The sequence below is a fragment of the Physeter macrocephalus genome, chromosome 19 (assembly GCF_002837175.3).
Source record: "Physeter macrocephalus isolate SW-GA chromosome 19, ASM283717v5, whole genome shotgun sequence".
NCBI lineage: Eukaryota > Metazoa > Chordata > Mammalia > Artiodactyla > Physeteridae > Physeter > Physeter macrocephalus.
This window is the reverse complement of record NC_041232.1, coordinates 22,420,673-22,444,435: the sequence shown is the minus strand read 5'-3', so window position 1 is coordinate 22,444,435 and position 23,763 is coordinate 22,420,673. Positions and strand designations below refer to the sequence as shown.

General features: G+C 49.3%; 1 protein-coding gene across 1 annotated transcript in view; it reads right to left on the bottom strand.

The window, feature by feature from the left end:
- The window catches only part of TMEM132C (transmembrane protein 132C), a 386,766-nt gene that overhangs the window by 63,645 nt on the left and 299,358 nt on the right, over positions 1-23,763 (bottom strand). The window contains exon 4 of the mRNA XM_024121135.3: positions 11,134-11,317. Coding sequence (XP_023976903.1) covers positions 11,134-11,317 — 184 coding nt within the window. The remainder of the gene's footprint in view (positions 1-11,133; positions 11,318-23,763) is intronic.

Sequence of the window (23,763 nt, the reverse complement as noted above, 5' to 3'; positions counted from 1 at the left end):
ACCTTCATTACCATCCCTCTGTATCACCGCTCCATCTAATAAAGGGGCTACTGGCCCTTTAACAGCTACTGGCCATTTACATTATAATGAATTAAATTTAGGTAAAGTTAAAAGTTAAATTCCTCTGTGTCTCTAGCCAATTTTAAGTGCTCACTGACCCCACGTAGCTGGCGGTACCCGCATGGGACACTGCAGATATGGAACCTTGCTACAGAAAGTTCCACTGGATAACAGCGCCTTCTAAGTTTCTAAACATGTCTCTTTCCTCCTTCTTAGACTATAACTGAAATTAATAATGTTTAGGAACATGCAGAGGTATATACATTATTAGAACTCATTAATTCAATGGGGATATTTGTTGAACACCCCTAGGTGCTGAGCATCATTCTAGAAGCTGAAGACACAGCCACGAACAAGTCCAAGAACATGCCCACACGAACGTGACCGGCCAGAGGGGAGATGGGCCACTGATAGTCAAAAAACATCACACAGAACATCGTGTTGGGTAGAGATGGGTGTTGCAAAGGGAAAACCAAGCAGGGAGAGGGGGAGCCTTTGATCCGGGACAGTGGTCCCTGGACCAGCAGCAGCACTGTCACCAGGAAATGGTCAGAGATTCGAATTCTTGGGCTCCACCGGCAATCTACAGAGCCAGAATCACTGTGGTGGGGCTGGCAATGCATGTTTTAACAAGCCCCCAGGTGACACGGACCATTCACAAGTTTGAGAATCACCTAAATAGCGCAATCTGCACTCCTTTCTCAGTCCACGACTTGCTTTTAAAGTCTTACGGTTTATGAACAAAAGCTGGACAAAAGACCCTGCGTAGCCCTTGAACTCTCTTCTCATCTGAAAAAAACGAGTGGATGTGGCTATAAAACAGGTCTAAATACAAAGTCTATTTGTAAAAGGGCTTGAAATGGCTCCAGAGAATTCATTACGTCCACACAGACACATCTTCTGTTTTTTCCTCCAAAATATTTCCTTCTTCCTCCTGTGGGACAATTACTGAAGATGAATTGTAAATTCATTCCTAGATGAATGCTCTAACCGGTTTCAAATGCCGACATAATTATGGGGCGGTAGAAGAAAGGCCGACAATTATTGAATGTTAGCCTTGGCACTGCTAACCACACAGAAAACAGTAAGAATCATACATCTTCCTTTCAGCTGGAGAAATTCTGGCAACAAGTATTTTGGAGCAATGTCCTTTTAGCAGGAGCAGTGCCAGGGGCTGGTGACCAAATGATGGAAGAGACAGGAGTCCCTCAGTTCGAGGACAGATACGGTGGGTCATTTATTCATTCATTCAATCCACAGTTCCTTATTAAGCACCTACTGTGTGCGAGGGCGTTGTTCTAGATGCTATTCATAGAGTGGTCCCTTCCCTCCTGGAGCTGACATGCCAGTGGGGAAATTCAGACAATGAACACATAAATAAACAGGCGATTTTCTGTCCTGCTATGAAAGAAAATCAAGGCAGTCAGGGCAGAGAGAGTGACTGGGCTGTGAGAAGAAGGTCACTGAAATCAGTCTGAGAAGATGTCAGCAGGGATCTGTATAACATGGGAAAAATGCAGTATGGAATCTGGAGGAGAGGCTCCAGACACAGGAACCAGCAAGTGCAAAGGCCCTGGGGCCGGAATGCAGTGGAAGGGGAGGTGAGGAAGATCACTAGATCAGAGAGCAGCTGTGGGCCAGACATTCAGGGCTGCCTAGGCCCCGGTGAGCCCCACTGTATTTCATTCTTTCTTTCTTCCTTCCTCCCTCCCTGCCTCCTTTCCTTCCTTCCTTCCTTCCTTTCTCTTTCTCGCTCTCTCTCTCCCTCTTTCTTTCTTTTGCAAGGGGAGTTATCAGAAGAGTGCCATTCTGGAGGAGAGAGACCCGGTCAGGTTCTCAACATGAGGAATGAGCTGTCAGGGGTCAGGATGGCAGCAGGGAGATGACGGTGGCTCAGATGAGCCTGTGGCTGTAAGGCAGGGAGGTGCCGCAGCCTCTGAGACCTGTTTGCGACAAACACAACACAGATGGGGAGATGCCACATCAGAGTGTGTGGCAGGCGTTAGGGGAACCGGCAGGGGGCTAGAATTCTGCGCCCACAATGCGTTATTCCTGCTGTAGCATCTCACTGGCCACCTGGAGTCTTTAAGAGGCTGACTGTTATCCTGTCCAGTAGTTTCCAGGCCGTTCTTGACTTCCTTCCCATGGACCTGACCGGGATCCAGCATCCTCTGGACGTGAAGATCTGTCTTCTCGGCTGGCGGGCGCTGGGGCTCTGCAGACGGCGGTGCTGCGGGAGTGCGCCCGTACCTCAGGACCCGCCTGCACCTCAGAACCCGCCGTCTTAGGGGAGGGGCAGCGGAAGGGAACAAGGGCCCCAGACGCACAGGGGGCTTTCGAAGCGGACACCGCAGGATAACGTCTGGGATGCTGCACACGGGGATAGGGCCTGTTCTTTGCTGTTTCCCCAGCCTGGTGCACGGCCGGCCAGCAGACAATATTTGATGGAAGATGGAACGAATGGACGGTAAGGGACTCTAGGCCGAAACGAAACAGAGACGAAATCCCAGGTGTCACGGAGCCAACCTTCCAGATTGGGGGAGGGCTGGTGGAAGCAGGCAATCAATATGTAAGCAAATAAAAACGTGGGACTTCCCTGGTGGCGCGGTGGTTAAGAATCCGCCTGCCGATGCAGGGGACACGGGTTCGAGCCCCGGTCCGGGAAGACCCCACGTGCCGCGGAGCGACTAAGCCCGTGCGCCACAGCTACGGAGCCTGCGCTCTAGAGCCCGCGAGCCACAACTACCGAGCCCACGTGCCACAACTACTGAAGCCCACGCGCCTAGAGCCCGTGCTCCGCCACCAGAGAAGGCACCGCGATGAGAAGCCCGTGCACCGCAACAAAGACCCAACGCAGCCAAAGATAAACTAAAAAATTAATTAATTAAAAAAACAAATAAAAACATAAGAAAGAGAATGTCAGGGAATCATAAAAGAGGAATTTCCTCAGGTATGACGAGACGGAGATATGGTAGCACAACAGCATGGGGTGTCAGGAGACAGCTGCTGATGCTATGGGGGGAGGGGGACCCTCATGGGCTGAGTCTGCACGCACTAGGCGTGGCGGGGAGGCTCTCGGGGGGAGGGCTCAGCAAGGACAAGGGTGCTGAGTGTGGAAGCACTAGGCAGCACCTCAAACCGCAGGTGGCACACAGTAGGTGCTTAACAAGGAGAGGTTCACTGTGGCATCGCCTCTCCCCGCAGGCTGGGGTGACGGGGTTTAATTCTCTGCGGCCGCAGCTCTTAGTCTTTTTTGTGTCACGGGCGTCTCTCACTGGCTGGTGAAGCCTAAGAATCCTTCTCAGAATAAAGTCTTTATAATTAAAAAGATACGTGCACCCCAGTGTTCACTGCAGCACTGTTCACAGTAGCCAAGACATGGAAGCAAGCTCAATGTCCATCGACGCGCGAGTGGATATAGGAGATGTGGTACGTATATGCAATGGAATACTACTCGGCCATAAAAAAGAACGAGATAATGCCGTTTGCAGCAACATGGATGGACCTAGAGACTGTCAGTGAAATTAGTCAGACAGAGAAAGACAAATACCATACGGTATCACTTACACGTGGAATCTAAAGATATGGTACAAATGAACTTATTTACAAAATAGAAACAGACTCACAGATGTAGAAAACAAACTTATGGTCACCAAAGGGGGAAGAAGGGGGAAGGAATAAATTGGGAGATTGGGATTGACACATACATACTGCTATATATAAAACAGATCACGAATAAGGACCTACTGTGTAGCACAGGGAACTCTGCTCAATACTCTGTAATGACCTATATGGGAAAAGAATCTAAAAAAGAGTGGATATATGTATATAGATAACTGTTTCACTTTGCTGTACAGCAGAAACTAACACAACGTTGTAGATCAACTATACTCCAATAAAAATTAATTTAAAAAAGAATAAAGTCTTTAAATGCATAAAATAAAATACGTAGGCTTGCAAAGGAAGCCAATTGTGCTAAAGTACAGGTATCAAAATATAAAGAATATCTGAACTAGAGTAATGCATGTGCTTCTGTGTTAGTGTACCTCAAAATAAGATCTAGGATTGGGTGTAAAGTGACCACAATTTCCAATGAGTGAAAAGTAGAAATGGTATTTCAGGGTGTCTGGATCGCCAGTAATACGTATGGAAATCTGTGATACGAGTGCAGCGGTGGCTGCTAATACTTTGGGGGGATCTCTGTCCATAATGGGCGGAAATGCTGAGTTTTGGTTACAGGTTGTCAGTGAACGTGGAAGTGGAATTTTTCCCGTTCAAGTTCACAGACCTGCCTGAGGTCTCTGTGGTTCCCAAAGGGACTAAAGACCCCCGCAGGCGTGCTGTGGCAGTTTTACGTCCTGGTCATCTGCCACTTCCCAACCTCCTGCCGCTCTCTCCCAGGACTGTTTCTCTGACATTCCAGCGGAAAGGCTGGGGTCGTGAGGTGGGTGACCGCATTCTCGCTGGGAACGTGGGGTTTTGGGGTCACTTGGGCTGCGGACAGATTCCCCTGGGGTGTCCCCTCCCCCATCCAAGGTCATTCTGACCACCCAAGGGTGAACATTTCTATACTAACATCATGTCTTTAGGGGATTTATAAACAACTGATTCAATACCTACTGAAGTAGCATTTCCTTTTAAATATAATTAGAAGTTTAACATGGAACTACTTAAGGTAAAAGAGCTAGCATTTCCTGAAGGCTTACCAGTGCCAGACAAGGAATTCTGAGTACATTTAGTTCTCAAAACTGTCCTACGAGTCTGGTATTAGTTCTATTTCCATTCTACAGATGAGGCACAGAGAGGTCAAGCCACTTGTCCAAGGTCACACAGCCATTCAGAGGAAGAGCTAGGACTTACGCCAACATAGTTGGCTCCCAATTCCTATACTGTCTCTATTAGAGAAAATATTAAGTAAAGGATAAACTCAGTGGTGTATGGACGCTGTAGAAAGTGAGAAGTTGGTGTGCTAAGGGCTGGCAGTTAATTGTACCACGGTGCATGCGGTTTTCTCTCCTGGGGTCCCCTCTTATAGTACGTGGGCTCCGAATGACATTCAGGGTGAGGAAGAAGACAGCGCTAGCCTGGGAGTCCCTCCAGCTAATTTTCCTATGTTAGAATCACTTTGTTTCTCCATCTCCATCTCTCATCCCCAGTGAAGTAATATAATCTTTAAAATCAGAGCAGTTTTTACTTTCTACGTAATGTAAGTAAAATAACGGAAAGTATAAACTTGGGAAAGACCTGAGCCGTTGCTCATCCCCCCACTGCCTTTTACTGATGGGGAAACCCAAGATCACATAATGACGGTGAAAACATGAATGACAATCATAATCACATTTCTGGAGCATTTTCTTTGAGGCAGGCAGTGAATAAGGTACCATTAATTGGATGATTAATCAGCAACCTTGAAACCATTGCCACCCAGTCAAAACAGCTTCTGATGAGTCATAGATCAGCTCTTTAGACACAAATCTGGGCTGGTCAGCTGGAGAGAGGGACATTTTTAAATCGAATTCTAAAGTAAATCTCCAGCTGTGGCAAGGAAACACTTATTCTGCCCCCATAGTTATTTTTCAACTGCGCAAACATTTTTCAATTGCCGAGAGCATCAAAGCCATCCTCGAGATACTCCTAGAGAATTACAGATGTAAAATCTTCAAGGTGGAGACGGAGAGTGGAGATCAGGGCGTTCTGGGAAAACCAGAAAACATTATCTTTTCAATGTCTCTTTAAAAATAATATTACCCTATCCCTGTCAAAGGAGATGTCCCTCGAGTCTCTGAAATGCCAGTATTTGCCTTTCTCTCTAACACAGGATACTGCCAACATACTTCCCCACGGACCCCAAAGCCAGGTGGAGTCATCCATCACTTGTAGATTGACAGGCCTTCCCAGAGCATCTCTGCAACGCCAAAGGCCTGCGAACGCACGTTCCGTTCCCCGGTCCGGCTCTCTGAATTTAGCAACAACAAAGGATGCAGAGAAGTAGCCACCGGATGTACCGCTGGGTACAAATATCCGGCCATGGGGTTCAGATACCCCAACGAGATCCCTTAACCTCTCCCCTCACAGACTGAGGCTAGCTGTGATGTGTCCTCCGGGAAGGAGAGTCTGAAGCACGTACCCCTCGGTATCGCTTAGCATCCTGGCTGGAAACAGAAGGCCCACTCGAAGGAGTTGAACTGGAGAGTGTGTGATGACAGAGCTGTGGGCGGAGGATCAAAGGAAACAGCCAGGGATGGTGCAATACCCAGACGCCCATCTCAGCTGGGAGCCTGAGGCAAGCAGCCCAGGTACTGGTACCCGGAGAGAGGAGGACCACGGAAAACAGCCTCTTTGACAGGGCAGGAGCCGTACGCGGAGAGGACCATGCCCCCGGCGAACGTGCGGCAAGATGGGGCCGGGGCGGGACAGGGATGCAGCAGCGTTGCAGAACTGCGGTAACAAAGTACCCCAAACTGGGGGGGGCTTAAAACAACAGCGATTCGTTCTCTTGTGACTCCGCAGACCGTGAGTCCAAAATCAAGGTGTCCCTAGGGCCGGGCTCCCTCTGAAGGTGCTAGGGGAGAACCTTCCTTGCCTCTGTTCTAGATTCTGTAGGTTACTGGCAATTTTTGCTTTCCTTGGCTTGTACGTGCATCTCTCCAAGCTCGGCCCCCGTCCTCCCTGTGGTCTCTGCCAGATATCCAGATTGAGCTCTCCTCGTAAGGACACCAGTCATTGGATTTTGGACCTCATTTTTATTTACATTTTTTGTTTGGCCTCGCCGCGTGGCATGCGTCTTGCGGGATCGAACCCCGGGCCCTCGGCAGCGAGATTGCGGAGTCCTAACCGATGGACTGCCAGGAAACTCCCCTACCGTTTTATTTTTAAATAAGCTGCAGGGAGAAGCTCTGAGACATGAACAGAACCGGGAACCGGTTACACGCCATCCCCTGGTCCCGCGTTATTCATGGCAGCCCCTTATCCTGACCTGGTCTTGGCTTAAGAGATAGCTTCCTCTTTGCTGTCTGTCTGCCTCCCCCAGCGCCCTGCCCGCTGAGGGAAGACCTGTGTGTTTACTGCTGACTCCTGCGGACGGACCACTACGCACCCACAGTGCCTGCACCTCGTAAGAGCTCAGGGTGAGGCTGAGTGGGTTCTGCACGTCTTTATTCTTGAAAAGACACCAGCACCCCCGCACCCCTGCCGCCAACCGGCAGAGACTGCCACGTGGAGGTCTGCGCCTGACCTCTGCTCGTGGGGTCTCAACTAGTGATGTGAATACCCTCCTCTTATGTCAAAGAAGAACTGAAGCCCAAGCACTAACGTTGCTGCTTCATCTCCTAGTCTGTGCTGGCCCCAGGCTGCCCTGCACCGGCCTTCGGTCCCGGTCCCCGCAGCCAGACCCCTCCCTGCCTTCCACCCCAGCTGATGTGGGCACTTTGAGAGCAGGGGCTGAGGACTGGCGGGGTGGGAGATGCTCGAAGGCCAAGGAGCTGGACCCCGAAGCTTTCCTGCCCCCGTGCAAGGAAAGGGTCCTGTCGCTGAGTTAAGTCCGACGGCGGGGTGGGTAAACGATGGCTTTGTGAGGCCGAGTTCTCCCCCCAGCATGGTGCTGGGGGCAGGCAGCCTGACTCGGGGGGCTCCCGCCTGGAAGGGTCACTGCTGGAGAGCTGAGGGCACCGTCCCCCCCTCCCTCCGTCTCATTTACTCACTGGGAGTTAGAAGGTACTGCTGGGTGAGACAGAAGGCCACCGAGAATCACATCGGTGGCGTCGTGGCTTTCTTCCTGGATTTAGGAAGGGGTTTGAGAAGGCCTGATTTTAAGGTGAGAACTTCCCCAACGAGGCCCATTTCCTAGTCGGTAATCCTCTATGTTACCTTTCGGCAGTTGGCTTTTCTTTCGAATGAGCAACGATTGGGGCAATGAATTTTTTTTCAAAGAGTGACCCGTTGCCTCACGGGCTGCTGACAGGTCACAAAGAGATCTGCCTCTTGTTCAGTCTTTTAAAAAATTTCTCATCTTCTAGTCAAGCTGCCATTTTATTTGCTACTTCCTTCCAATAAAAGTTTCTGTTTTGGCTGCTTCTCAAGGTACTAAAGCTCATTCTAGAAAAAAAAAAAAAAAAAACCTTTGAAAATACAGAAAATAAGAGAACAGAAATCCCTCCAAATTGCCTCTTTTATTGTCTACTCGCTAGTATAGTTCCTAACTGTCCACATCACTTTGCAGAGTTGATGTCAAACTGTACATTCGAGGGGAAGCAAAGGATGATGTCACATGAGCTCTTAAATCCGGCCGTCAGAAGTCCTGGCTCTATTCCTGCCGTCAGCCGCTCTGTGACCTTCTGGATGAAGCCAGTTTGAATTCATTTACAGTTATTTGCACACAAAAGGATTCTGGGTGTGACATAAGTCGTCATTTCATTTTACCTTAAAGGTATTACAAAAACACAATAGACACAATAATAATGATACCTTGCTTCAAAGAAGGCTTTCTTGTAGTCCCTTGAAAAGCATGGCCAGGGACTTCCCTGGGGGCCCAACGGTTAAGACTCAGGGTTTCCAATGCAGGGGGCGTGGGTTTGATCCCTGATCGGGGAACTATTATCCCACAAGATCCCACATGCCACGCGGCACGGCCAGAAAAAAGAGCGTGGCCAGAATCATATCTCACATGCTTATAGTGACTTTACTTTTCACAGTATCTGTACGACTTATCTTTTTGAAGTAGGTAGGGTGGGAAGTAGGCACGCATACCCTAGAACTGATGTCGAGGTCCTGTGACACAGGTCTGCAAACTTTCTCTCTAAAGGGCCAGACAGAAATTATTCCAGGGTTTGTGCACCAAGAGGCAAAACTGAGCGTATTAAGAAGCGACTTATATAACCGTTCAAAATGTAGCTATTTGAAAATGCAAAAACCATTCCTAGCTTGCATGGTGTACCAAAAGAGGCAGCAGATTGAATCTGGCCCATGGGCTGTAGATTGTTGAGGCCTTTCCTAGGACGTGAAAAGTCAAGAGAAGTCATCCTCTAACCTCAGAGTATTAACAAATCCTAATACGTCGCGTGGTGGACGTTTGCTGCTGTGTCTGACTAGCATCCGTTGCCCCTCCTTCAGTGGAATCAGATTTTCCCATCATGCGCCACGCCTACCAGCCCTCCGTCTGATCCCAAACGCGCTCCAGGGGGAGGTGTTCCCCAGGCCTGGCCATTCAGAGCATCACGTCCTTCTGGCTTCCGTGACTGGCTTCCCAGGTTAGACGCGTGACCCAAGCCAAGCCGATCAATTCCAAGCAGAGCCAGTCCTAGGAGTTTTCTTGGGTGAGTGGCAACGATCTTTCACTCTTTTCCTGCTGGATGTGATGCCGTGACTGCGTCAGCATGGCACTGCCAGGGGCCCCCTCGGGGACAGAGCCTCCTGGACAGTGACTCTAGCCAAGAGGAGCACAGAGCTGAGAGGGGAAGCGAAGCCACCTTCCGTGATGCCGTCATTTGCACACCTGCATCCTTGGGACTCAACCTGTGCTCTGCTGTCCAGAGGCATCGGCATAACTTAGGAGCTTTAAAAAATACCCCACACGGACCTCCTAAATGAGAACCTACATCTGAGAAGGGTCGCCAGGCGACCTATGTGAACGTTAACATCTGAGAAACACTTTTCTAGCCTTTTTTTTTTTTTTTTTTTTTGCGGTGCGCGGGCCTCCCTCTGTCGCGGCCTCTCCCGTCGCGGAGCACAGGCTCCGGACGCGCAGGCGCAGCGGCCACGGCTCACGGGCCCAGCCGCTCCGCGGCACGTGGGACCCTCCCGGACCGGGGCGCGAACCCTCGTCCCCCGCATCGGCAGGCGGACTCTCAACCACCGCGCCACCAGGGAAGCCCCACTTTTCTAGACGTTTTAAGTTATGTGAGCTGGTTACTTCTCATCGTGCTTAAGCCAGTTTGAGTTGGGTTTTCTGTCACATGGAACTCAAAGACTTCTAACTGATATGTTTCTTCACCTGGTGTCAATGAAGCCCGCTTCTTCCAAGGCTGAACAGAAATTAGTTTTAGAACATCCAGGCCAGGCTCCATGTCTATGAAGGCGAATTCTGGCAAAGACCACTGGAGCCACACTTCAGAACACTTCCAGTGCCTCTGAAACGCCATCCTCTATGTATCTCCATAAGGGGGGGACTTAACACTTGTGCACAGGCATGGTCCTGGAGAATAGTCCCAGGGCTTGGCAGACGTGGGTGAGTGACCACAGGCTAGAGTTACAGTCTAGCCCCTTATCATCCTCTCCTTTCCTCAGTTCCAGCTGCATGGGGTCTAGCTAGAAGTTGGTGACACGGGTTTGTGTATACTCTATTTGTGCTGTGTTCTACTTGGCTCAATCACATGTTGACTTACCGTGTAGCGAGGCAGAGACTGGCGTAGTCACCCCACTTTTCCTCTGCACCCATGTTTCCCAGCCCTCCTGAAATCTGACGGGGCCACGGGACAACGTCTGTCTAAGGATGTGTGTGAAAGTGTCATATGTAATTTTAGGCCATTGCTTAGAAGAGCTTGCATGTCACTCTGACTGCTCCTCTGTCTCTGCCACCGAGAAGGCCACGTGCTCCTCATGTTCTAGCTCCAAGACGATGACGTATCCATCAGTCTAGGTCCCCGAGGGACTGCCTGGAACAGAGCCCCTTACCATCTAAACCACGTGGCGTGAGCGAGAACAACCCAGATTGCATTAGGGGGCTGTTCACAGCAGCAACGTACCATAGCCATCTTAATAGACACAGCGACCTAAAGCTTCCTTATAAGAAAGGAACAGAAATAAAAAGAGCTGGAGTAGACTTCAAGAAGGAAAAGTCAGTAAATACTATAAACTTGGCAAATGTCATGAAGCTGGTATGAAAACAGCTGAAGTTGAGACAGGCTGGATTAACGACGATAGCAACTTCCAGGGACTAGGAAGAGGCGAGGGCGTGAACGCAAACATCCCGTGAAACGACTGCGGCAGACATCCTGGGAAGGAGAGGAGGGACACCAGGGTACAATCAGACAGCTGAACACACGATCACACGCGCATCCATGATCACACCGGTCTTACCGTGGCCAAGGGCACGATGCCAACCAGGTCCTTCTGGCTGATGAAGATCTCAGACACAGCGATGCCTGTGGTCCCCCTCCGCGGGTATTCCACCTGCCAGGTGATGGGCTGACTCCCCGACAGGCTGCTGAGGCTGGCAATTTCAAAGCTCACTTGCACCACCTCATTGAATAAACCGCTGCTTCTGGAAGAGAGCAGAGGAAAAGAGCTTTAAGCTGACTTTTCCGGTGGAAGGACGTTGCACTCCCTTCGCACCGTCCTCCTCACAATTATAACTGGAACGTAAGGACGAAGGAAATGCCTTTCAGGCGTAGCACCTGGGACTTGGCACCAACTACGGTTTGGGGACCTGGGCGGGTGGGATGGAGTAGCACCCACACGTGAAGATGTGGACGAAGAATCTTCCACGTTGAGCGCCAGTGTATGCATTGATGAGTCTCTTGGATTGATTTTGACTAGCTCTTCACTGAGTGAGTTAATCCAGGTTGCCTCACCCTGGCACCATGAACCTGGATGACCTTGGAACTAAATGGACCCCCTTCAAGTTCAGTGTCCTTCGTGTGGCAGATATTGTAGGCGCAGCTAAATCAACGTCTTTCAACCCCTTCCTAGCTTATCCTCCTACAGAGGCTGAGAAGCATAAAACTACCTTTCTAGACTCCCTTGCAGCTACCTGCGGGCTTCAAGCCAAGTTTCCACTTGTTGGAGCCACTCTACTGGCGCTTAGATGTAGAAGTGGGTTACGAAGCGGCAGCGGGGAAGGAAACTAGGACTTTTCTGACAGGCGTCATGGTCCCGGTTCTTCCGGGGCAGCTGTGGTGGTTCTGTCATCCAGGCCCCTGTATTATCACGCCAAGTGATGTTTCCGGTGCAAAGGTCCACTGCAGAGTTGGTCATTTTTCTTGTCTGTGTTTCTTCCCTGTCTGCCTTGTCCCTGGCTGTGCAGTAAACACATTCAATTCAACAGCTCTCCTAGAGATTCTTGGAATTGTCCAGTATCCCTTAAGGGAAACTCTTCTGTTTAGAAGGACTAGTTAGCGAAAGGGACTCTGATGTCTGCAGCTAAGAAATCTGACCCATACCCTGTATTTGAAGTGGGCCCAGATCTATGTATTTTTTTAGCAAGCTTTTGCCCCAGCAATTCTGATGCTTTGGGAATGACCGACTGTCCAGACATCTCATTTTTCGGATGACAAAACGAAAGCCCAGGAAGGGAAAACTGCTTATTCTCAACCACATAGCTGGTTAGTGGCAGAAGCGAGCTGAACGTAGCCTCTCGCAATTCCCAGCCCTGTGCTCTCGACGGCATTCTCCTCTCATTTAGTTGGGGGTCGAGTATGAAACTACGAGACACCAAGCAAGTTTCCCTAGAACAGAGATGGGCAAACTGTGGTCTGTCAGCCAAAGGCAGCCTGCTACCTGTTTTATGTAAACAGTCTCATTGGACCACAGCCCTGCCCGCTTGCTTATGTTTTGTCTCTGGCTGTTTTCGTGTAACGTACAAGAATACGGTTGCATAATTATGTCAGGTAATGTAACACCTGCAAAGCCTAAAGTATTCACTAACTGGACCTTTACTGAAAAAGTTTGCCAGCCCTTGTTTTAGGAGGTCAGAGAAGGGAAAATGGGAGAAGCTTCCTGGAACTCCTGAATTAAAAGAATCAATACTGGTGGAGACGACAAGGAAGGGCATCCCAGGCATACAGCTGGGTTTGTAAGGTGGGCCAGGGAGATCTTGAAGCCAGGCTGAGGGGCCCCAATGCTCCTTGCCTGTAGGCTAAATAGCAAGAAAGTGGCGGGCCAACAGTTAGCACTCTCTCAGCTGTGGCAGCTTCTGGGAAGGCCACCTGATGTCAGGTGAAGGATTTTCCACAGCACATCAAGAAAGAAACACCCAAGATGTTAACACTGCATCCCAAGCATGTGCTGGTGCCACTGTGAAGAGTCACGGAGAAACTCCTCCCTTTGCTGGGGGTGATCATCAGTTAAAGATGCACCCGCTCAATCTTCAGGTCTCGCCCAGTAGCCAGAACGCTAATTTCTCACTCTGTTACCCTCAGGCCCGTTCAGAGGCTGGGGCGGGACGTAACAGCAAGGTCGCCGCACCAGCCAAAGCACCGGGACTCATGAATCTTCCTTCCGGTACTCCGGGCTGGAAGTGGAGCCCGGAGGATAGCGATTTATGAGATGCTGCATATCCCTCTGGGAGGGAAAACGGATTCAGCGTCTGGAACCTCAAGCCATGGTCTGTGCAAGCTCAAGAGCGAATTATTCGTCTTGGAAAATGAGGGAGACGTGTCTGGAATCTGGAGTGTTTCCAAACTAAGACTTCTTGGTCCAGCAGCTATAAGGCCTGCAGGGATCGGGGTCTGCTCAACTCAACTTCCGGACATCCCTCCTGCATGCTCTGGCCAGCCTCTCCCTTCGCTAGGCTAAAGACTTCCCTCGTTGCAGGGGGCTTAATCTTGCCCTCTCAGGATTAACACCCTCCCTTGGTATCTCCTTATCTGCAGCAGAGCTGGCTACTTGGCTGTGCTCGCTGGAGATGTAGCTGTTGGTTATCTGACCCTATTCTACACAGAAATCACTTTCCTTAGTACTGCACGTGGCAAAAATCCAGTTATCCAAAGATCCCGTCGTGGCCCCTAAAGGATGCCTACACTGAGAATAATGCTAGAGATTTTACGACGTGCCTTCGACCTACCCCCTTCTTTGAGGTGGAAGACTCCTGCCCTAAAGACAGTGCAGTGTGGTGATTTCCAAACTGTGGTCCACGGGACACCTAGTGTACCCGGGGGGTGTGACAGTGCTGGCTTTGGGGCTGGAACTGGTCCTTGAGACACCCCTTTCCTCCATCTCACTCCTGCTGCAGCAAAAGCAGATCCAGCGTTACATGTTGTGGATATTGGGTCTCCAAGAAGTATTTTATTAGAGAATGAAAAAGAAAGGAAGTGGTAAAGGGCAGGAGGGAGGTTAGTGCGTAGAACCAAGAAGAGGACCCGTGACTCCTTCAAGGGAACACAGCCAGTGTCAGGACTCATTTGCTGTCATCTTCCAAGCAGACCTCCTGAGCTCAAGTCCTGGCATCACCCGTTACCGGCTGGGTTACTGTGGGCAGCTCTGCCCTCTCTTCCCTAGTTGCCAAGTGGGAGCTCGACTCCTTCCCATTTCATGGAGTTGATACGAGGATTAAAGAAATGATCACATACGTCTCAGGCACTTAGAGCAGAACTGGGCACGACCAAAGGTTAATAAATGTGAGCTCTTCCTGTTTTTAGCAGGACTTGACACTATGTTCACTCTCTGTGACTTTAGATTCGGTCAAAAGCCACCTTTTAAACATGCCCCTTTAGGGCTGGTCCAGGTGCTCCCGGAGAACAAGCCAGAGTATAGATGCCAATTCCCTGCTGTTCATCATGAACTGGGATCTGTTCAGATTTGTATACAGTGCACTTACTTGGCAGCTGTTCCTGTCAGACACAATACCATGGTATGATATGCTAGCAGATGGGGACCAAGAAAAGAAGAAACCTGTCTGCAGTTCTGCCTGTGGCCAGTGCTTTCCTATTCTCTCTGAGCCAACTGAAATCTTTGCTAAGCCTTTGTCTTGAAGGGACCAAGAACCCTCCATGCCAGCCTCTATGGGGCTTGTGATATCTTTGGAGTAATAAAGAGGGGAATTTAAACACTTGAGTGACCCTAGAGAGAGCCCAAGAACCACTACTTGCTAAATCAATAGTGTAGATTTATTGCAGTAACTCTCGAAAGACATTTTCAAAATTGGCTTAAAAAAAGCTCTTACCCAAAAGCAAATAAATTCCCCCCATAGTCACAATAAAGTTTGGACTTTGGAAACCCAATTTATCAAACCTCTTAGGTGTTGCACTCCATCTTGTAAGAAAATGAAGTCTCGGTGTATCTTAAGAAGCCAAAAGGGCTTTACCTCCCCACTGTGGAGGGTAAGGGGTTTCAGCTCCCCAGTCAGACGCTGATGACAGCTCACTGCCTGCAGAAAGAAACGAGACTAACAAAATGAAGAAATCAACCTTATAATAGGGAAGCGGCTCCAAGAGAACAGAATAATTTGGCCCAGGCTTCCTTTGATTCATTTTACTTCATGTGTATTTCATGAAGGCAAAGGACACATACATCTCCTCTGGGAAAGGCTTTATTAGATAGTCCCTTTGACCCCACCACCCACAGGAACGCCCTGATGATCTCTGGGAGCTGTCCACGGTGCTGCAGCATGTCAGTTTGAGCTGCAAGTTGCAAGCAACGGAAAACACCTTGAGCTGACCGGTAAAGAAAAGGGAACTTAACACATGCCTCAGAATTACTAGGAGGTGTGGAGAAAAAGACATGGAGAACAGGGGGAGGCAAAGGAAAGCTGGACAAAACCAGTTCTAGACGGGACACCACTGCTGATGCCGAAACTAATTTTCTACTGTCCTGGATGCTTTGCACCACTGATCCCACATTCAAAGCGCTGAGTGGGGATATCTGATTGGCTGAGCTGAGCTAACATCCCCTAATCCAATATGTCAGGACAGTGAGAAAGGATCTGGTCTGTTTTTGAGAGAGTCATCTCTTCCATTCCGGCTCTCTGCGATTAACAGGCAGGGCAGAATTCAGGAGGCAGGATAACAGTGAAGAGCAGAGAGGAAGGAGAAAAGGTTGCCCTGTTTCCGGACACACTTGGACTAGATTGAGCTCAGACTTAACTTTTTTTCCCTTCTCTCTATCCCAGTCCCCAAAGCCTAAAAATTTACAGGAGCAGGTAAGTGTGGAAGGATGAGGAAAGAGAGTGCTTTACGCAAATAATATTGATGCCAACGACACTGCTTCAAAGGTGAACTGCTGCCCTTAAGGAAGTAACCTGAGCCTTCCCTTTCTACAAAGCGGGGACTCTCAACCTTGGCTGGATGTTATGATCACCTGGGGAGACTAAAAAAGAAAAACAATCGATACCTGGGTCTACCCTGGACCAATGGAATCAGAATCTCAGGAGGTGTCCCTCAGATATTAGTATTTTTAAAGCTCAGGTGATTTTAATGTGTGGCCAAGGTCGAACATGACTGCTATGCCAAAAAGGCTCTCTCTCTCTGTGATCACCAAGCCTTTTGCTTTTGAATGATTATTATTCGTTTGCTTTCTAGCGTCCATGCAGCAATTGTATTGGGTAGGCATTCCAACCGTGGGCTCTGAAATAAGACACACTTGGGTGTGAATTCTGACTCTGCTCTTTCGTGGGGGTGTGATCTGGAGCAAGTCACTTAACCCATTCGTTCTCAATTTTGATGACAATCTGGAATTATTTGGTGGAGGGCTTTAACAAATTCTGAGGTCTGGGTCCCACACCAGGGACCTTCTTTCACTGGCTTGGAGTGGGACCTGGGAAAGGTGATTCTGATATGCAGCAAAGTTGAAGAACCACTAACTTTACCTGTAGAAGAATCGGTTCCTTGATCTGTGGTAAGCCACCCTTATGAGGCTGTTGGAAGGATAAAAGGTATAATATGTGGAAAGCGGAATGCATACAAAAACAACTATTCATCAAGTGGTAGCTCTGGCTACAGTATTTCTCCTGTTCAATAACCTGGCAGGACTTGGACATCTTTGTCCTCCTAAGGCCGTTGTGTCCTGGGATTTGCGGAACACAGCAGGTGGGGAAAAACAAGACCTCACCCAAGGTCCCTGGATCCTGATCTAACCATCCCTCCCAGGCAGAGTGTGCCTCCAGCTCTGACCCTGAATTTGACTAGACCAGGTCCTGTCACTTATTGTCCTTTCTTCAGCGTGGCGGAGGGGCGCGAGCACACGTTTGCTGAGTCAAAGCTCTGGATACGAACCTCACATTTACCCTCGAGACTTTACTCATGTTACTCATGCTTTCAATACCTCAGTTTACTCATCTCTGAAATGGGGATATATGTTCTGCTCTTGCAGGGTCTTGTGCATATTTAGGGAGATAAACGTACATGCTTAACTCACTCTAGGAGCCTGGCACATAGCTGCGCAAATTGTTGACAGCTAATACAGAGGGAAAGCATTGAGTTCACCCCTCAGATCCAACTGGGTCATGAAGATGCCCAGATGCAAAATCATGTGGAGAGAGTGAGGCCCAGCCATCCTGGCTCCAAACTATTGTACCAGGTAAAGATAGCTCCATAAGAGTGCCTAGGAAAAGCCAACAGACGGATTGCCCAGAAAATCCCCATTGATTGAGAAATAATAGTTATCGGAAGATAGCAAGCTTGGGACAGTTTGTTACACAGCAATGGATAAGAGACGATGTCTCTGACTGATACAAGTCTTTCACTTGATTCCTAAAGGATCTTAGAGTCTGCCATGCACTTTGCCAGCAGGGTATGGCAGAGGTCTAATAGGATTATCTCAAGATGCCAGGGGCAGGGAGGGCTTGAGAGGGAGCTCACTCCACTGCCCAGTCTCCTAAGGCCTGAGTGGTACAGGAAAACAATGGAATTTTCACCTAGTTCCAGGGAAGGCTACTGAAGTTAGTCTCCTGCAGTCTTTCTCTTGCAGGGAAAGACGTCATGGATGGTGCACTCAGAGACCAGGTAGAGACATGGAAGCCTCATGAACGTCAGCGCTGAACCACGACCACATCTTAGCACTGGAAGACATCCCCGTGGATGAGCCAAGAGCCAGATTATCTGAAGACCCAAGGTCCCCCCAACCCCCATCCAAAGCTATCATCCTTCCCACCTGGGTCAATTTTGAAGCAAACGGGGCAGAGCTCGAAAGACTGAATCAACCGAGTTTAAACCTGAAATGCCTTAGCGAACTTGAAATCGACCAGATTAACTTTTCTGCTACCAAGTAGAGTGGGGGCTTAAGGCAGACCTTGAAAGCACTGACAGATAAAGGAATGGAGCTGTATATATATGGTCTGCACACTGGATTTGTAGGTTGGAAACACACCCACGACACTTGTTAGTGGAAGCTGAACATGGCAGAGCAAGTGTTTTTTGAGGGTCCGTTCTGAGCCTGGCCCCGGAATTAGCAATGCTTTCATCTCCCAGCTCCTGATAATACAATGTCCCTGTCTCCACTATTGCACCAGTTTCCTTCTCTACCATTTTCTCTCTAGTTTATTCTACTCAAAACCACCAAGCTTCCCTCCACCTCACTGCCTTTGCACTTGCTACACCCCCAGACGTCACTGCGGTTCACCCATCACTACATTCACCCTGTTATCCATGGCTCAGCCAGCCACTTTATCCACATCATCACACGACACATTATACATTTATAGGCATTGGGTCGTTTGCCATCTGCCCCCTCCCCTTCTTCTCCCCCGAGAGCTCCTTGAGAGCAAGGACACTGTATTGTTCACTGTGATATTCTCGTGATACGTCACAGCGCTGACCCTCGGGAGATGCTCAGTAAATATCTGTCGAGTGAATAATGAATGAGTGATGCTCCGGGAGCCGGGTCCCCTGATATTCACATTCTTCTTTCCTTCCACTAGTCAGGTTAATATTCATTTCGGCTCAAGAAGGGAGAAGGAGTTCCCCGCTCAGCTGGACAGGGGGGCAGATGCAGCCTTTGAAGCTATCAGCCTTTGCAGAGGGTTGGACTCCTTCCAAGGGAGAAGCGAAAAGCAGAGCCCATTGGAGATCTTCCAGGAAAGACATGCCCCAAGGTCCACTACTAAAACTTCGCCTTTTCCAAATATCACGGAAGACAGAAACTGGATCTGCTCCAAAGCTTGCTGTTGAATTTTAAGCCTGCTGAGTACCACTAAATACATAATGAAGAGGCTGAATTAACTATGCAAAAGTATACTTTACAGTTAATGTCTGTAATTGATGAGTTGAGGGTCTCTGTGGCAGCATGAACCACTAAGACTAAAAGGACTAGAGGGGATAAAGGAAAGTTTTTACTCTAAAACAGAAAACAGAAGCGTGCTCTGCTCAGCACCCACCATTCATCCATCCATCAAACACTTACCAAGCCCCTGTTTTGCGCCAGGCATGCGCTTTGGTACTTGAGATACAGAAGTGAACGCGCTGTGGCCAACGGTGGGTCACAGACCTCCACCAGAATTCCCACCACCTGTTATTAGTTTCCCATTTATTTGGCTAAAAACACAGGGAGGAGACTGACCAGAGTGAATGCAGATGCAGCGTGTCCTGGGGCTGCTTTGCTCTGGTCCCCTGTTCCCCTCTGCAGCATCCGGCTGCCCTGGCGTCTTCCAAGCCGGGGGCGGGGTTCTGCCTGAGTTGAGAAAGCAGTCTAATTCTTGCTCTACCACTTCTCTCTGGATCTGGGGGTCCATACCATCCTCATCCTGGGAGAATTTACACTGGCAATCTCTGTCCTTCTAGCTAATGCCCTCAACCCCAGCTGCACGACAGAATAACTTGTCGTGCAAAGCACCAATGCTTTTTCAGAAACACCTTCCTCTCTTCCCTTCAGATTCAGCTGGTCTGGGGTGGGCCGGATGTCATTTTTTTTTTTTTTTTTTTCTGATAAAGCTTCCGAGGGTATCCCCTTGCGAAGCCAGGGTTAAGAAGAACTGTTTTCCGGGGGTTGGCGGAGGGCAATCGGATAAATGTAGTCAACAAACTTCCAGTTATAAATAAATACTAGGATGTCATTGTACAGCGTGATAAAGATTAAGAACACTGCTGCACCTTATAAATGAAAGTTGTTCAAAAAGTAAACCTTAAGAGTTCTCATCAAGGACTATATATATATACTTCTATTTCTTCAATGTTGTATCTCTATGACATGACAGATGTTCAGTAAATCTATTGTGGGCATCGTTTCATAATGTATGTAAGTCAAATCATTATGTTGTATACCCTAAACTTCTACAGTGCTGTATGTCAATTATATCCCAATAAAACTGGGGAAAAAAAGAGAACTGGTTCTTATTCTTCGTTTAAGGGAATGATTTCAAATACAGAGACCTTATTCTTGTACCAAACGCAGCAGCACCAAGACGACAGCCCCATCCAGAGCATAAATGCAGAGGCACGCTCCAGCATCCAGGCCCTTCATCTCTGTGTCGGGTTCCCCAGTGCTGTGGGAAGCTCCACCCACCAGACCCTAGAAGGCATCAGTTTTCTGGATGCTGCCTGTACTGTGCTCAGCAGTCAGAAAACTGAACCTGCACCAGGTAGTTCTGCAGAGGAGATTTAATTTTGGTTACAAAGGCTTTGGAGGGGCGGAGAGGGCACACGGGATGGTGAGGGAACCAGAGATTATCAATGGGAAAAAGATGCTCCTCCAGGGTCAGGGGACAAAGGGCGGGGCTGGTGGCCCCAGGAGCTAGGTCACTGGGGGAGAGCTGCGGTCAAGAGCTGCCCAGTAGGAAAAGAGCCAAGAAGACGCAGGACCCACTGCCTGAGACACCATCTGAAGCAGAGAGGGCGGCAAATATCCTGACTTCTTTCCTCCGTCCTCTTTCAATCTCTCACCAGCGCCTCCCACTGGCTAAACATCACCATAATTCAGTTGCTGAGGGATCCTGGCAAACATGGCTTGGAGCGACCGACCACACAGCAAGGGAATGGCAGACTTGAGACCAAATCGGCAAACAGCTGGCACACACGCCCCGCACGATTTCCACACAAACAACTCCAGCCCCACGTGCGGCGGGGAGTCCCTCAAACGGGAACTTTTGAGCTCAGACCTGAACTCTGAGTGGATGTAAAAGCCGGAGGGAAAAAGAGGCAAGGGAATTTAGGAAGAGGGGTTGTCGCGGGTGGAGACCTTTGAGGACCCAGAGAAGACCAGCTGGAGTTCAATGAGCCTGGTTCCAGACACATCCTAACATCCGGGCAGCAAGCTTGAGGCTGGAAAGGGCAGGGCGGGGCCGGCACCCTGTGTCCCTGCTTGGTGCTGGGGGTGGCGATCAGGGTCTTTCATACTCATCCCTCAACATTTTTTTAAATAAATTTATTTATTTATTTATTGGCTGCGTTGGGTCTCCGTTGCTGCGCGCGGGCTTTCTCTAGTTGCGGCGAGCGGGGGCCGCTCTCCATCGCGGTGCGCGGGCCTCTCACTGTCGCGGCCTCTCGTTGCGGAGCACAGGCTCCGGACGCGCAGGCTCAGTAGTTGTGGCGCACGGGCTTAGTTGCTCCACGGCATGTGGCATCTTCCCAGACCGGGGCTCGAACCCGCGTCCCCTGCATCGGCAGGCGGATTCTCAACCACTGCGCCACCAGGGAAGCCCCCTCTAACATTTTCAAAAACAGTTAATAACTGTCAGGTTGACGTTTTCTCTTAAAGGAAAAATATAACAACAGGCCAGGAAGGCATCCTGTCGAGTGGATGTATTCGGGGGAGCAGCTGTACCCCGCGGCTCAGCCCCCAGCTGCGTCTCAAGAGAGCCGGAGACCCCGCGTGGGAGCTGAGGCTGGACAGCAGTCAGGGCAAGACCCCCGAGCACGGTGGAGCTGTAGCTGAAAGACTTGGGGTGCTACGGGCGTGAAAACGTTAATTAGACTTGCCTTCGAGAAAGACCCCTCTGGCTTCCGTGGGCACAGTGGCTCCGGAGGGGCAGCGAGGGGGCGGACGGATAACCTCAGAGGAGAGTCATGGCGGCTTGGACCGGGGACAGCGTGGAGTGGGGGGCCGGCAGGTAGGGAGAGAGGAACCCATCCGTACTTTCGATGGAGTGGATGGGGCGGAATGGAGAGAGAAGGGTCCATGTGACAGCATCAGTAGCTCCTCTTATAGCGTCTTCTTTGGCCACTTAGAAGGTGGATTAAAGGGAGGAACGCGCTGCTTGATACTGAGGGTTCTAGTTCTTTAAACAGGCTTTATTGCTTATGTTCTCATCCTCGGGTCACTGGTCTTTCCCACTGGGGTAAGTGGTACCGTCATGCCCCCAGCCTTGAAGCCCAACAGCTAAAAACACGGATTGATTTCTCTCTTCCCCCACCTTCCCTCCCCCTACCCACTCCGTCAGCCAGTTCTGTCGGCTCTGCCTCCAAATCTCTCTCTTTTTTGCCATTTTATTTTTTTCACCAAATCATTTTTTAAATTTTATATTGGAATATAGTTGGTTTACAATGTCGTGCTAGTTTCAGGTGTACAGCCAAGTGAATCAGTTACACGTATACATATATCTCCTCTTTTTCAGATTCCTTTCCCACATAGGTCACTACAGAGTACTGAGCAGAGTTCCCTGTGCTCTACAGTAGGTCCTTGTTGGTTCTCTATTTTATATAGAGTAGTGTGTATATGTTATTCCCATACCCCTAATTTATCCCTCCTCCACCTCTCCCCTTTGGTAAACACAAGTTTGTTTTCTAAGTCCGTGAGCCTGTTTCTGTTTTGTGCAACATGGATGGACCTAGACATTATCATACTAAGTAAGTCAGACAGAGAAAGACGAATATCATATGATATCACTTACATGTGGAATCTAAAAAAAAAATGATACAAATGAATTTACTTACAAATATATCTTGAGTCAGTTTACTTCTCTGACTCTTAACTGTGACCTTCTGAATCCAAGCCCTCTTCATCTTTCTCCTGGACCATTGTGGTTGCCTGTTCTCCCAGATTCTACTCTTGTCTCTCTACCACCTATCCTCTTCCCAGGAGTCAGAGGGGGTCTTTGCATAGTACGTACCTCCTAAGGCCATGTGCATCCTTAAAAGTCTGCCTGGCTTCCTGTGGCAATTAGAACACAACCTGAAATCCTTTCGTTGGACCCATCCTCCCCCTCTGATCTCCTCTTCTGCCTTCTCTCCCTTGATCGCTATGCTCCGCTGCACTGGGGCTCTTGTCTGCTCCACGAACACGCCAAGCTCATTCCCACTTTTGTCTTTGCTACTCCCCCGCCTGTTGTCTGCATGGCCTCCCTCTTGTCACTTAGCATAGAAGCCAACACCTTCAAACACTTGAACACGTAACTCAAGTAGACATTCTCCAATACCCCCTTCCAGAAACGATCGTATGGCTAGACTGTCATTATTGCATTTATCACTAGTGAAGATACTGTTGGGTGTCCCTTTGCTCAGTTTCTGTCTTCCCCACTGAGACGGAAGTTTCTTGAGACGAGACACTTGCTCCATCTTGGTCTCTGTTGTTAACCCCCTTCCCGCCACCATGCCAAGAACAGTGCCTGGTAACGTAGGAAGAGATGAATAAATCTTTATTAGTTGAATGCATAGATTCCTCTGTCACAGCTTCACGATCCTTGGATAACACTGCTCTTTGCATCAGCCAGTCATCCTGGAAACGAACCTTTACTCTTTCCTAGCAACAGTTATCGACAGCATCCCCAAAAGGCACGTCCAACTGGTTCAGCTGATTCGGGGAAGCCAAAATAAGCCAAAGAAACGGTGGCGAGAAGGAAACTCACTTCTAGAGGTGGACTGTTGCAATGCAGAGCTTTGGTAATCCTTCAAGAATCTGCAGTTTGTCATTGCTCAGTGGGGAAGTCAGTACTCCCTAGGAATCAAGGGGTAGCCCAGATTTGCCCGTACAAACCTTCTGTTTAGTTTCCAGAGGCCCTTCAGTGTCCTAAGGACAGGCACGGGGCCAAGCCTCCTGGACAAACAATCCCCTCAACTCGACACGACTTGTACCACTTGGCATTTCCAGTTTAGGGAAAGGCGTCATTAAGTGCCCTGAAAGTGTCCT